The sequence below is a fragment of the Entelurus aequoreus genome, linkage group LG07, assembly GCF_033978785.1.
Source record: "Entelurus aequoreus isolate RoL-2023_Sb linkage group LG07, RoL_Eaeq_v1.1, whole genome shotgun sequence".
NCBI classification, from domain to species: Eukaryota; Metazoa; Chordata; class Actinopteri; order Syngnathiformes; family Syngnathidae; genus Entelurus; species Entelurus aequoreus.
Window position 1 is genome coordinate 60,283,657 of NC_084737.1, and position 15,117 is coordinate 60,298,773.

Sequence of the window (15,117 nt, forward strand, 5' to 3'; positions counted from 1 at the left end):
TTCGTTTGGCTATTCAAAGGTTAATTGCACACTCGGGGCGCTGTGGCGCAGAATTCAGCCTGAGAGGCCGAAAAACACACTAAATAAAACTCAGGTTCATCAGAAATATGAATGTTGCGTTGTAGATTGAATTCCCCTTAAATCAAAGACAATACAGTGTTCCCTCGCCACGTCGTGGTTCACATACTACACTACTTACTACTACACACAAACAAACGTTTATCTCACACACGTTTACCACTATAGATGGCAACAAAACAAATTACCTGTAGGGCTTCAGCACCGTCTCCATTACAGTGGTGGGTAGGACTGGGCGATATGGGCCAAAACTGATACCGCAGTATTTTTAGTTTGAATACTGCTATCCAATATACACCGGCATATTAAAAAAAACATTCAAAGTGCTTAAGGTTGCCTCAGTGTTTTATGGCAGATAACCAGTGTCGAGAGCACTCAGATAATTTTTTGTTGTAAGTAGTAATGTGTTTGTTCTTTGAAAAGTAATACGTTGGCCGTTACTATGTCATAGCAATTTTCATTCATTTTGTTTATGAATGTTAAGTTTATACCCTCACGCTTGTGCGTGGGATAGATAGAGCTTCTCACTGCGGTGAAGCCGCTGGTTGTTTAGTTTAAAACTACTTTTCAGCTTTACATAGTGAAACCTATTGTCTAAGTTCTATTTAAACCAGTGTGGGTAGCAATGGGAGCAGGTGGGTAAAGTGTCTTGCCCAAGGACACAACGATTGTGACTAGGATGGCGAAAGCGCTAATTGAACCTAGAACACTCAAGTTGCTAGCACAGCCGCTCTACCAACCGAGCCACGCCGCACCAAGGTAGCTGTCAGCTTCTGAAGACCTTATTTTTTCTTTATTGATGACTTCACAGGTCTTGTCTGAGCATAGTGCTAACCATGATCAAATTGATTTTAAACAGTCACTCAGCAAAGTCCATGACAGTCTATTGAAGGACATAATATGCCTTTTTTTAAATCTTTTTCCTATTCAAACATAAATGTTAAACAACAAGAAATTGTATGTCAAACTATAAGTTAGTCAAAGGTCTGTGCATCCGCTCAGTCGTTATTAAGAGTCAGGTCATAAGTTTCAACAAAAGTTCATCTCATATGTAATTGCATTAGAGGTGGGTAGAGTACCCAAACATTTTACTCAAGTAAGAGTACAGTTACTTGTGAATAATATGACTCAAGTAAAAGTAAAAAGTAGTGATCAAAATAATTACTTGAGAGTAAGAGAAGGAAAGTATTCCGGGAAAAACTACTTGTAAAGTATTGAGTAACTTGTGACTAACTTCTCATTTATTTAGCAGCTATTTTTTAATGGTTCATGGACTACAATTGTAGTTGATGTGGACCGTGCGTGTGTAAAACATAAAAATCATATACAATATGTTGCAACATGTTTTCTTTTGTCAGAAGTGTAATTTCTGTAAGTTGAAATGGGAACATTTCTACTGACACAGATGACAGCACATGATATGATATTGATTTTATTAGTTTAAAAGTAATCATTGAAGCTTTGTGCTGCCTTGTCTGACGTCATGTCAGTTCTTTAAAGTCAGTACGTTTCTATGTACTAAATTAGTCTGATTTGTCAAATAATTCAGTTCTTTCTATTCTCACGGCCACATTTGGGGTTCTCGTTTCCATGCTCTTATCTCAAAAGTGACTGATGGCCATATGCAGTGTGCCTCTCGAACACTGGGGGGTGATTGTGGTCATTTCAGCCTGTTTAGCTATGTGGAAATATAAATACGGCAGAAGAAGAGAATGCTTCATGCTAACAAGCTAGCACTAGTAACGTTCAAGCTCCGTATCTAACAGATAACTACACATATCCACTGCTATTTAGTTTTGTTGGTAATGTTTTAATGTGCTTAAATGACACGTGTGGTTAATAGGATAATCAGACACATTTACTGAATGAAAACATAAACGCACCACTTTTGTTTTTGCTCCCATTTTTTATGAGTCGGATGCAAAGATCTAAAACAAACATAGTCTGACTTCCTTTTTAGCTTTTATTGCCAATTTTATGATAACAACAAATTCCGTCAAACAAACATATCAAGGAGGTGATGCATCATCTTTCTATTTAATAAGAGAACTGTGCTGTATGCGCTGCCCTGTCAACACCCGTACACACACAGAAGCCTATCAGAAATCACAAAAAATCTTTAACAACATTTTTATATTTAACAACCATATTGCTACAATAATGAACATAAAAAAGTAACATCCACTCGCATTAACATAAACAGAAAAAAACAGCAGAGAGTGTTCAGCTGTAAAAGTGTCACTGCCGAATGTGTGCTTGGTTCTCTTTTTTAAAGAACATTTTAAACGTGGAGGTTATTGTGCACTAGTGAAATTAATTCTTGAAATACCATACAAAAGATAAAAGCTGACCACACAATACAAACACTCACACAAAATTACTGTTCAAATGCTAAAATTGTAATGACAGACCACTTCAAAATCTGAATAGACTTTTAAACAGCTTTTTCGCTGAATTAAATGCTCAGAATGTAAATGAAAATAAATATTGTGGGATTTACAATATTACCTATAAATGATAAAACACTAAATATTAAGAACATGTGAACATTGCTCCTCTTTACTTTGCAGACCACCTCCTCAATATCGATCTTTTATAAAAATAAAAAAGCAAAATGTAACAAATGCTCAACAAACACGGCAAAATATGAATGCAAAGGATACAAAAAACCACCCACATATCTGTTGTATCACTTTTCTGCAGAACCAACAGTTGTAGAAATCGGCTTTCATGTCCCTCCCTGACGTTCACGTCTCACAATGGCTGTTTTGTAAACAAACCCCTCCCACTCTGCTCCTGCCTTGTCTGCCCGGAGCTGCTGTGACGGAGATTACCGTAATAACTCGTATATCACTCAAAATCGCAGATTCCAACCATTGGAATGCTCTCAGTAGTTCACAATTCATGGTAATTTGAAGACTGCACTGCACATCACATTGGCCAGTTTTGGTGTTAAAGGGTTAAAAAAAATATTACGATGAAAAATAAACGGGCCATATGTGGACGTATTTTGCATTGCACATTTTTATTTAAACATTGCCAGTCTTAATACTGGGACAGACAAAAGGGAAGCATATCGAGTAGGACTGTAGCTTGAGGACATTTTCTTTATCTGGACCTATTTGGATTTTAGTTTAATACACCTGGTCCATAAGGAAGATCGTATACCGTATACTGAATGTGTTGTTTTTTTGTGTGTTTTTGTGCTCTCTCAGCTTCCCCTGGACGTTTTTAACAATTACTTCAGCCTCGGATTTGATGCTCTTGTGACCCTAGAGTTTCATGAGTCAAGAGGTATGTCCCAAAATGAGAAACCCTTTTCTTTTTCATAAAAAACTAACCTGAACACTAATTAGACTAAGATTTGATGTGTCACCATTATTATTGGCTCATTAGATGAGCTAGTAGAGTGAACAACACTACCTGGCAGGGGTACACTGGTGCACCACCTGCATGTGTTGTATACTGAAGAAAGTTGTTCTTCCCAATGGTAATGAATGAAAACAGCTACCAAGCATAATGGAAAAAAAAACAACAACAAATTAATAGAATAATTTACAAATGTGGGTATGTATGTATATATATATATATATATATATATATATATATATATATATATATATATATATATATATAAAAATGTGTGTTTGTATATGTGTATATTAGGGTTGTATGGTATACCGGTATTAGTATAGTACCGCGTCGCAGTCACGTCGTGACATTGCTGGTTTTACGAGCAGACGAGCATGTTCGGTAGCACACAATCACGGAGTACTTACAAACAGACACAGTGTGTAGACAGAAAAGGGAGAACGGATGCATTTTGGCTTCAAAACTAACGATAAAGGTGAAGCCTACTCAGTGGCCTAGTGGTTAGAGTGTCCGCCCTGAGATCGGTAGGTTGTGAGTTCAAACCCCGGTCGAGTCATACCAAAGACTATAAAAATGGCACCCGTTGCCTCCCTGCTTGGCACTCAGCATCAAGGGTTGGAATTGGGGGTTAAATCACCAAAAAATTATTCCCGGGCGCGGCACCGCTGCTGCCCACTGCTCCCCTCACCTCCCAGGGGGTGATCAAGGGGATGGGTCAAATGCAGAGGACAAATTTCACCACACCTAGTGTGTGTGTGACAATCATTGGTACTTTAACTTTAACTTAAGTTATAACACTGAAACGCCCTCAGGAAGATGTGCTTTAAGACATGGCTAGCTAACTAGCGGCTAACGTCCGTCCGCCGTCGGCAGTGTTTTAGCTACTTCTAAATTACTAATCCTCGCCTCCATGGCGACAAATAAAGTAAGTTTCTTAGTGTATCATCACTGCAGGACGAGGAATAGCTAAACATGCTTCACTACACACCGAAACTCACCGGCATCAAAATGTAAACAAACGCCATTGGTGGATCTACACCTAACCCACTGTAATGATATCAAGTATAGGCACGTATCGAGTCAATATTACTATGATTACGTCGATATTTTTTGGCATCACAAAATCTTCTTTCGTTTTAAAAAAAATGTATATTATGTTTATAAACTCAGGAAATATGTCCCTGGACACATGAAGACTTTGAATATGACCAATGTATGATCCTGTAACTACTTGGTATCGGATTGATACCCAAATATGTGGTATCATCCAAAACTAATGTAAAGTATCAAACAACAGAAGTATAAGTGATTATTACATTTTAACAGAAGTGTAGACAGAACATGTTAAAAGAGAAAATAAGCAGATATTAACAGTAAATGAACAAGTAGAATAATAATACATTTCCTACCACTTGTCCATAATAATGTTGACAAAATAATAGAATGATAAATGATACAATATGTTACTGCATACGTCAGCAGACTAATTATGAGCCTTTGTTTGTTTACTTACTACTAAAAGACGAGTTGTCTAGTATGTTCACTATTTTATTTAAGGACTTAACTGCAATAAGAAACATATGTTTATGTACCCTAAGATTTTTTGTTAAAATAAAGCCAATAATGCAATTTTTTTGTGGTCCCCTTTATTTAGAAAAGTACCGAAAAGTATCTAAATAATTTTAGTACCGGTACCAAAATATTGGTATCGTTACAACACTAGTGTGTGTATACAGTGTATATATATATATATATATATATATATATATATATATATATATATATATATATATATATATATATATATATATATATATATATATACACACTACCGTTCAAAAGTTCGGGGTCACATTGAAATGTCCTTATTTTTGAAGGAAAAGCACTGTACTTTTCAATGAAGATAACTTTAAACTAGTCTTAACTTTAAAGAAATACACTCTATACATTGCTAACGTGGTAAATGACTATTCTAGCTGCAAATGTCTGGTTTTTGGTGCAATATCTACATAGGTGTATAGAGGCCCATTTCCAGCAACCATCACTCCAGTGTTCTAATGATACAATGTGTTTGCTCATTGGCTCAGAAGGCTAATTGATGATTAGAAAACCCTCGTGCAATTATGTTCACACATCTGAAAACAGTTTAGCTCGTTACAGAAGCTACAAAACTGACCTTCCTTTGAGCAGATTGAGTTTCTGGAGCATCACATTTGTGGGGTCAATTAAACGCTCAAAATGGCCAGAAAAAGAGAACTTTCATCTGAAACTCGACAGTCTATTCTTGTTCTTAGAAATGAAGGCTATTCCACAAAATTGTTTGAGTGACCCCAAACTTTTGAACGGTAGTGTGTATATATACGTGTATATATATATATAATTTGGAGGTAATCCTCCTTTTTCATTGTCCCATTTACTCTATGTAAAGCACCAGTTCAATTGGCAGCAAAACAGGCCCATTGCATAATACTACAAGCGTGGTGTTCCTGGGATTAAAATCACCTTTTCTCCTCCAAACATATTGCCGGGTATTGTGACCAAACAGCTAAATTTTTTGTTTCATCTGACCACAGAACTTTCCTCCAGAAGGTCTTATCTTTGTCCATGTGATGTCAGATGAAACAAAAATGTAGCTGTTTGGCCACAATACCAAGCAATATGTTTAAAGGAGAAAAGGTGAGGCCTTTAATCCCAGGAACACCTTAACTACCGTCAAGCATGGGGGTGGTAGTATTATGTTCTGGGCCTGTTTTGCTGCCAATGGAACTGGTGGTCATAAATTCAACCAGAAGCTTGCCAGAAGCCTGGGAGTGGTTACCAAAAGCGCCTTATTGCAGTGAAACTTGCCAAGGGACATGTAACCAAATATTAACATTGCTATATGTATACTTTTGACACATCAGATTTGGTCAAATTTTCGGTAGACCCATAATAAATTCATAAAAGAACCAGACTTCATGAATGTTTTTTGTGACAAACAAGTATGTGCTCCAATCACTGTCACAAAAAAATAACAGTTGTAGAAATTATTGGAAATTTAAGACAGCAATGACATTATGTTCTTTACAAGTGTATGTAAACTTTTGACCACGACTATATATATATATATATATATATATATATATATATATATATATATATATATATATAGATTATTTTTTCGATTAATCGGTTAATCTATAGATTATTTTTTCGCTTAATCTATAGATTATTTTTCCTTTTACCGATTATTATTTTATTCAAAATGAAGATGAAAAAATAAATGTAGGCCCGTTTTTTCAAAAGGCATGGCTTTTATTTACAAAAAAAAAGAAGTATGGCCACTCAGTCAACATTGACAACAACATGACTAAATATTCTGTAACAATGTAAACATTTAAAACTTTTAACATTTAACAAAATTAAAAGTAGCTTATTTGCTTTTTAATGTGCAAATATAAAAGTCAACATCCAGTGCAAATCTTAATATTCTGCAATAGTATAAGCATTTCAAAAGTAAAAGTATTGCTTATTTTGCTTTAAAATGTGCAAAAATAAAGATAAACATCCAATACAAAAAAGTGCAAAACGAAATATTCTGTAACAACAGTGTAAACATTTCAACAAAAGTGAAAGTATTGCTTATTTTCTAAAATGTGCAAAAATAAAGATAAACATCCAATACAAAAAAGTGCCAATCTATATATTCTGGAGCACTGTAAACATTAAGTATTGCTTTTAAAATGTGCAAAATAAACATCCAGTCCAACATAGTACACAATAACCAATTCTACTCATTCCAGTGAATGACTAACAGTTGTAATGAAGAAAGGTTAGCATGTGTACATGCTCTGCTTCTTTTCTTGTTTACAATATTCCCAGCAGCTGAAAATAGGCGCTCAGAAGGGGTCGATGTGGCTGGAACTGAGAGGTAATTAGCCTTCACCTCAAGCCAGGACTGCGAGTGAGCTGAGCTGCAGTTTATATTTCTAGAAGGTCAACGGGCTCATAGTGATGTTACTAGTAGTTGACTGGGAGGTGTTTATTATCATTTGGGGAGAGTCCGCTGCCTGATGCTCACCTGCTAAACACCTATCTGCTCCACGCTGAAGCGCTGACTACATGCGCTCTGAATACACACTGCTGATTGGCTGATAATGCTTCGTGTGTACCAATCAGATGGTTGTGTGGGTGGGACAATGCTGCGTGTGTACCAATCAGATGGTTGTGTGGGTGGGACAATGCTGCGTGCTGAGACAGAGGCAGAGGAGCGAAGCAGCTTGTTAAGACTTTAGCAGCTAAAGTTAGCTTTAGCTTAGAAACTCGTTCGGTACACCCCCGTGCCGAACCGAAAGCCCCGTACCGAAACGGTTCAATACAAAACACGTACCGTTACACCCCTAGCAGATACAAATGACACATTCATGTTTTTGTGTAATGATGACAACGTATGCTCGCGCGGACGATTGACTAGTTGATGGTTTTCTTTTCAAATGTTCGTTCATAGCCGTTGTGCTGCTATGATAGGCCATTTCCGCTCGACACAGTGTGCATACAACATTATTAGGCCGTTTATTGAAATACTCCCACACTTTTGACCACTTTTGGCATGCTTTTCCCCCTCTCGCTCGCACCGCTCGCATCGTCTGCTTTGATCGTCTGCTTTGCGGTCCGCCATGACGGTAGTGTGACGTTAATATGCGACGCGTCGACGCACAAAAACGGCGTCGACATATTTACGTAACCGATGACGTCGACTACGTCGACGCGTCGTTTCAGCCTAAATATATATATATATATATATATTTATATATTATACAGTGACGTGCAGTCACTAGAGGCATCATGGAAAGAAAAAAAAATGTAAAAAGAAAAACAATTAAATTGTTATATGTATCCAGTGATTATACTATAAAGTTACTTTCCATTTAACTTCACCAGTTTTTGATTATTTTTTATTCAAAATTGCTGAATTTTCACATTTGCCGTTCAAATACTGAGAAGAGACGGTGCGGTGAGATCAGCAGCCAGTTAAAGCACGTCATTGCGTTGAGCCTCACCATGGAATGCGGACTCGGCTAACTGCTGGCCTGCTGTGCAGTGAGACCGTATTGTTATATGAACTATATTATACATTTCCATAGTTTAGTTAGCTGATGTATGTAATGTACAGTGTATTTTGTCAACAACTGTATGTGTGTAACGTATTTCTTGTGCTGAGCAATCATAAAACTGCTGCGAAGACGCACTGTGTGAGGCTCGCAGTAATCCCGCCTCCTGGTGGTAGAGAATGAACCCCCGCCGTAGAATGCACCCCCTGACGGGAGTGTTATATCAACTAAAGCCCACACTTAAACTTTCCATGTGCAAGATTGAATCTTTTTAAAAAAGTTATTTAATAAGAAGCCAAAAAGTGTTAGCTGATGTATATAATGTACGGTGTATTTTGTCAACAACTGTATGTGTGTAATGTATATTTTGTGCTGAGCGATCATAAAACTGCTGCGAAGACACACTGGCTGAGGCTCGCAGTGGCACGCCTCCTGGTGCCGGTTAATGCACCCGTTAATGCGCCGTAGAAAACGGGGGAGGGAAGTGCATGTTATATCAACTAAAGCCCACACTTAAACTTTCCACGTGCAAGATTGAATCTATTGTAACCTATTTTTATGGGCTTTCCTCTTTGTGATGTTAATTCCTGTTGTACGCTGTTATACAGTATTTGCCTTGCGCTCTTATTTTGAAGGCGCTAAGAGCGGAAGTGATGACACGTTGGAGTGGAGCGGAGGTTTTTGAAAGAAGGTAAATAAAGTGGTCCTCGTGTAAACTGGAGCGTCCGCGTTTATTATTTTGTAGTTTCATACAGTATAGTACAACATTTTTAAACCCTCGGTTAAACTATTTAAAAAAGTTATTTAATAAGAAGCCAAAAAGTGCAAAAACAATAATGTTCGTGTTAAAGGAGTTATGAATGACCGCAGGGCCACAACATTAGGTACACCTGCAGACTGCAGCACGGATTTCATATTTCATTCATTCACAACTCCTCCAACACGAACATTATTGTTTTTGCACATTTTGGCTTCTTATTAAATAACTTTTTTAAATAGATTAAATCTTGCACGTGGAAAGTTTAAGTGTGGGCTTTAGTTGATATAACACTCCCGTCAGGGGGTGCATTAATCCAGCACAACAGCGGCGCATGGACTTCATTTATAAGTAAAGGTAAGACCATAATAACGTTTTTTTTTAATTAAATGTGCTTTTTTGTGTGCTACAGTTTGTATGTGTTAAGTTAAAGTACCAATGATTGTCACACACACACTAGGTGTGGTGAAATTGGTCCTCTGCATTTGACCCATCCCCTTGTTCACCCCCTGGGAGGTGAGGGGAGCAGTGGGCAGCATCGGCGCCGTGCCCGGGAATAATTTTTGGTGATTTAACCCCCAATTCCAACCCTTGATGCTGAGTGCCAAGCAGGGAAGAATGCTGGTATAAGCTTTTAAACATAACCCGTTAACTGCTGCCAATCAAATGGTGAAAAATTGTAAAAAATTGTAAATCCAAGACTTCAACCGACTGTCATGGAATAGATATGGTAACGATAAAAAGGTTATGAAAATTGCAAAAGTCGTACCAATCTATAAGAATGGAGATGTACACCAGTTGACTAACTACAGACCAGTTTCATTACTTCCGCAATTCTCCAAAATCATGGAAAAATTATTCAATAGTCGATTAGATTTATTTATTAACAAAAGTGGGACGCTCGTGGAGAACCAATATGGATTTCGAGCAAATATCTCAACATCAATAGCATTAATTAAAATAACAGAGGAAATTACCAATGCAATAGATGGTAAAGAATGTGCGGCAGCAGTATTCATGGACTTAACAAAAGCATTTGACACAATTAATGATGATATTTTAATACAAAAATTAGAACGATATGGCATCAGATGTTTGGTATTGAACTGGGTAAGAAGCTATTTAACCAACAGGAAGCAATATGTGAAGATGGGTGAAAATATGTCAAGACGGCTAGATATATCCTGTGGTGTGCCGCAGGGATCAATACTGGGACCAAAATTGTTTAATCTTTATATAAACGACATTTGTAAAGTTACAAAGGACTTAAAGTTAGTTTTATTTGCAGATGATACAACTGCTTTCTGTTCAGGAGAGAACACACAGAAGATAATACAAATAATAACAGAAGAAATGAACAAATTAAAGATGGTTTGACAAAAACAGACTATCTTTGAATCTCAGTAAAACTAAAATAATGCTATTTGGTAATAGTAGGAAAGAGCATCATACTCAAATACAAATAGACGGAGTAGACATCGAAAGGGTAAAAGAAACCAGATTTTTGGGAGTATTAATAGATGATAAAATGAACTGGAAATCTCATATACAAAACATACAACATAAGGTGGCAAAAAACATTTCAATAATGAATAAAACAAAACACGTCCTGGGCCAAAAATCACTTCATATTCTCTACTGCTCACTAGTGTTACAATATCTGAGTTATTGTGCAGAAATATGGGGAAATAACTACAAATGTGCGCTACATTCGTTAACCATGTTACAAAAAAGATCAGTTAGAATAATACATAATGTTGGATATAGAGAACATACAAACCCTTTATTTATTAAGTCAAAAATATTAAAGTTTGGTGATTTAGTAAAATTGCAAACAGCTAAAATGATGTACAAAGCAAACTATAACCTGCTACCAAAGAATGTACAACATTTCTTCTCAACTAAAGAGGAGAAATATAACCTTAGAGGAAAAAATAATTTAAAACATTTATATGCACGTACAACACTTAAAACTTTTAGTATAACAGTATGTGGAATTAAATTATGGAATGGATTAAGTAAAGAAGTTAAAATTGTACTGACATGATCCAGTTTAAGAGGTTGTTTAAATTAATAGTGCTTACAAAGAAGAAGAATTTTGAGAAAAACTTCCAACCTTATTGAAAATATTCTTCATCTCAGTATGTTAATAATGACTGAATTAATTAATTATATATTACAAACTGTTGTATATACTAATTCATAGATGTTATTTTATTATATAAAAAGGTCAGTAAATGATTTTATATAATTGTAAACGCTTTGACGTGGAAAAGGGGTAGGATTAAATAAGCTTTGCTTCTTCCTACTCCTTTTCGGGCATGATGTAAATGAAATGATATGAAATTGTGTGATGTATTATGATGTAAATGTGTTCATGTTCGAAATAAACTAAAAGAAAGAAAGAAAGAAAGAAAGAAAGAGAGAAAGAAAGAAAGAAAGAATAAGATACTCTTTAGGGTTCATATGTTTGTAAATCTGACTGTGATGAAGTCAGTGCCATGAACCTCACCGCACGTCACTGATATTATATATATATATATATATATATATATATATATATATATATATATATATATTCTCTCCTCTTCTCCCCTGTCCCTTGCGAGGGGGAGTTGCATAGGTCCGGTGGCCATGGATGAAGTGCTGGCTGTCCAGAGCCGGGACCCCGGGTGGACCACTAGCCTGTGCATCGGTTGGGGACATCTCTGCGCTGCTGACCCGTCTCCGCTCGGGATGGTTTCCTGTTGGCCCCGCTGTGGACTGGACTCCCGCTGATGTGTTGGATCCACTGTGGACTGGACTTTCACAATGTTATGTCAGACCCACTCGACATCCGTTGCTTTTGGTCTCCCCTAGAGGGGGGGGGTTACCCACATATGCGGTCCTCTCCAAGGTTTCTCATAGTCATTCACCGACGTCCCACTGGGGTGAGTTTTTCCTTGCCCGTATGTGGGCTCTGTACCGAGGATGTCGTTGTGGCTTGTACAGCCCTTTGAGACACTTGTGATTTAGGGCTATATAAATAAACATTGATTGATGAATGATTGATTGATATATATATATATATATATATATATATATATATATATATATATATATATATGTATATGTATATGTATATTAGGGCTGTGAATCTTTGGGTGTCCCACGATTCGATTCAATATCGATTATTGGGGTCACGATTCGATTCAAAATCGATTTTTTTTTTTCAATTCAACACGATTCTCGATTCAAAAACGATTTTTTTCCCGATTCAAAACGATTCTCTATTCATTCAATACATAGGATTTCAGCAGGATCTACCCCAGTCTGCTGACATGCAAGCAGAGTAGTAGATATTTGTCAATCAATCAATCAATCAATGTTTATTTATATAGCCCTAAATCACAAGTGTCTCAAAGGGCTGTACAAGCCACAACGACATCCTCGGTACAGAGCCCACATACGGGCAAGGAAAACTCACCCCAGTGGGACGTCAATGTGAATGACTATGAGAAACCTTGGAGAGGACCGCATATGTGGGTAACCCCCCCCCTCTAGGGGAGACCGAAAGCAATGGATGTTGAGTGAGTCTGACATAATATTGTGAAAGTCCAACACATCAGCGAGAGTCCAGTCCATAGTGGGGCCAGCAGGAACCATCCCGAGTGGAGACGGGTCAGCAGCGATGAGATGTCCCCATCTGATGAACAGGCTAGCGGTCCACCCCGGGTTTGGAGCAGAGTAGAAAAGAAAAGAAAAGAAACGGCAGATCAACTGGTCTAAACAGGGAGTCTATTTAAAGGCTAGAGTATACAAATGAGTTTTAAGATGAGACTTAAATGCTTCTACTGAGGTAGCATCTCTAACTTTTACCGGGAGGGCATTCCATAGTATTGGAGCCCGAATAGAAAACGCTCTATAGCCCGCATACTTTTTTTGGGCTCTGGGAATCACTAATAAGCCGGAGTGCTTTGAACGCAGATTTCTTGCCGGGACATATGGTACAATACAATCGGCAAGATAGGCAGGAGCTTGACCGTGTAGTATTTTATACGTAAGTAGTAAAACCTTAAAGTCGCATCTTAGGTGCACAGGAAGCCAGTGCAAGTGAGCCAGTATAGGCGTAATATGATCAAACTTTCTTGTTTTTGTCAAAAGTCTAGCAGCCGCATTTTGTACCAACTGTAATCTTTTAATGCTAGACATAGGGAGGCCCGAAAATAAAACGTTACAGTAATCGAGACGAGATGTAACGAACGCATGGATAATGATCTCAGCATCGCTTGTGGACAAAATGGGACGAATTTTAGCGATATTACGGAGATGAAAGAAGGCCGTTTTAGTAACACTCTTAATGTGCGACTCAAACGAGAGAGTTTGGTCTAAGATAATACCCAGATTCTTTACAGAGTCACCTTGTATAATTGTTTGGTTGTCAAATGTTAAGGTGGTATTTTTAAATAGATGTCGGTGTTGAGCAGGACCGATAATCAGCATTTCCGTTTTCTTAGCGTTGAGTTGCAAAAAGTTAGCGGACGTCCATTGTTTAATTTCATTAAGACACGCCTCCAGCTGACTACAATCCGGCGTGTTGGTCAGCTTTAGGGGCATGTAGAGTTGGGTGTCATCAGCATAACAGTGAAAGCTAACAGCGTACTTGCGTATGATGTCACCTAGCGGCAGCATGTAAATACTAATGAGTGCAGGGCCAAGAACCGAACCCTGGGGAACTCCGCACGTTACCTTAACATAGTCCGAGGTCACATTGTTATGGGAGACACACTGCATCCTGTCAGTAAGATAAACCAAGACAAGGCTAAGTCTGTCATCCCAATACGCGTTTTGATACGCTCTAATAAAATATTATGATCAACAGTATCGAAAGCGGCGCTAAGATCAAGAGGCAGCAACATAGATGAAGCATCAGAATCCATCGTTAGCAATAGATCATTAGTCATTTTTGCGAGGGCTGTCTCCGTAGAGTGATTTGCCATGAAACCGGATTGAAAAGGTTCACAGAGATTGTTAGACGCTAAGTGTTCATTTAGCTGCTGTGCTACAATTTTTTCGAAGATTTTCGAGATAAACGGAAGGTGGGACACCGGCCGGTAGTTTACCAGGAGATCAGGATCGAGGTTAGGTCTTTTGAGTAGAGGATGAATAACCGCTTTTTTGAATGCTAGGGGAACAGTGCCAGAGGAAAGTGATAAGTTTATAATATTTAATACTGATGGACCTAATAATACAAAAAGCTCCTTGATAAGTTTCCCAGGAATTGGGTCAAGTAAACATGTTGTTTGTTTGGCCCATTTACACATTTTGACAATTCCTCCAATGTTATTTCATCAAAGAGAGAGAAACTATTTTGGAGGGCAGTGTCCGTCGTATACAGTATATAGTCGTATTTGTGTTAATAGAACCCAGTTGTAGCTGAGATGCATTGTCTTTAATCTCTTTTCTAATGACTTCAATTTTCTTATTAAAGAAATTCAAAAAGTCATCTGCTGAGTGGGTGGAGCTACTGGGAGAAGTCCCTTGTTGGGTTAGCGATGCTACTGTACTAAACAGAAATTTAGGATCATTTTTGTTGAGGTAGATGAGATTTGAGTAATATTTAGCTTTAGCTGAGGTAAGCATGCGTTTATAAGTTATTAAACTATCACACCATGCTTGATGGAAGACCTCAAGTTTAGTCGCACGCCATTTGCGTTCCAGCTTTCTACATGATAATTTCTGGGCTTTAGTTTCTTCTGTAAACCATGGGGTACGCCTTTTAGGGGCCCTTTTTAGCTTTAGCGGTGCTACAATATCAATGGTGTCGCGCAGGGCGTCATT

At 37.7% G+C, this 15,117-nt stretch overlaps 1 protein-coding gene across 8 annotated transcripts in view; it reads left to right on the forward strand.

Moving 5' to 3' along the window:
- Window positions 1–15,117, forward strand: part of LOC133654105 (diacylglycerol kinase zeta-like) — a 307,039-nt gene that overhangs the window by 116,337 nt on the left and 175,585 nt on the right. For all 8 annotated transcript variants that reach the window (XM_062054130.1, XM_062054125.1, XM_062054127.1 and 5 more), the window contains one exon: window positions 3,294–3,372. In XM_062054130.1, coding sequence (XP_061910114.1) covers window positions 3,294–3,372 — 79 coding nt within the window. The remainder of the gene's footprint in view (window positions 1–3,293; window positions 3,373–15,117) is intronic.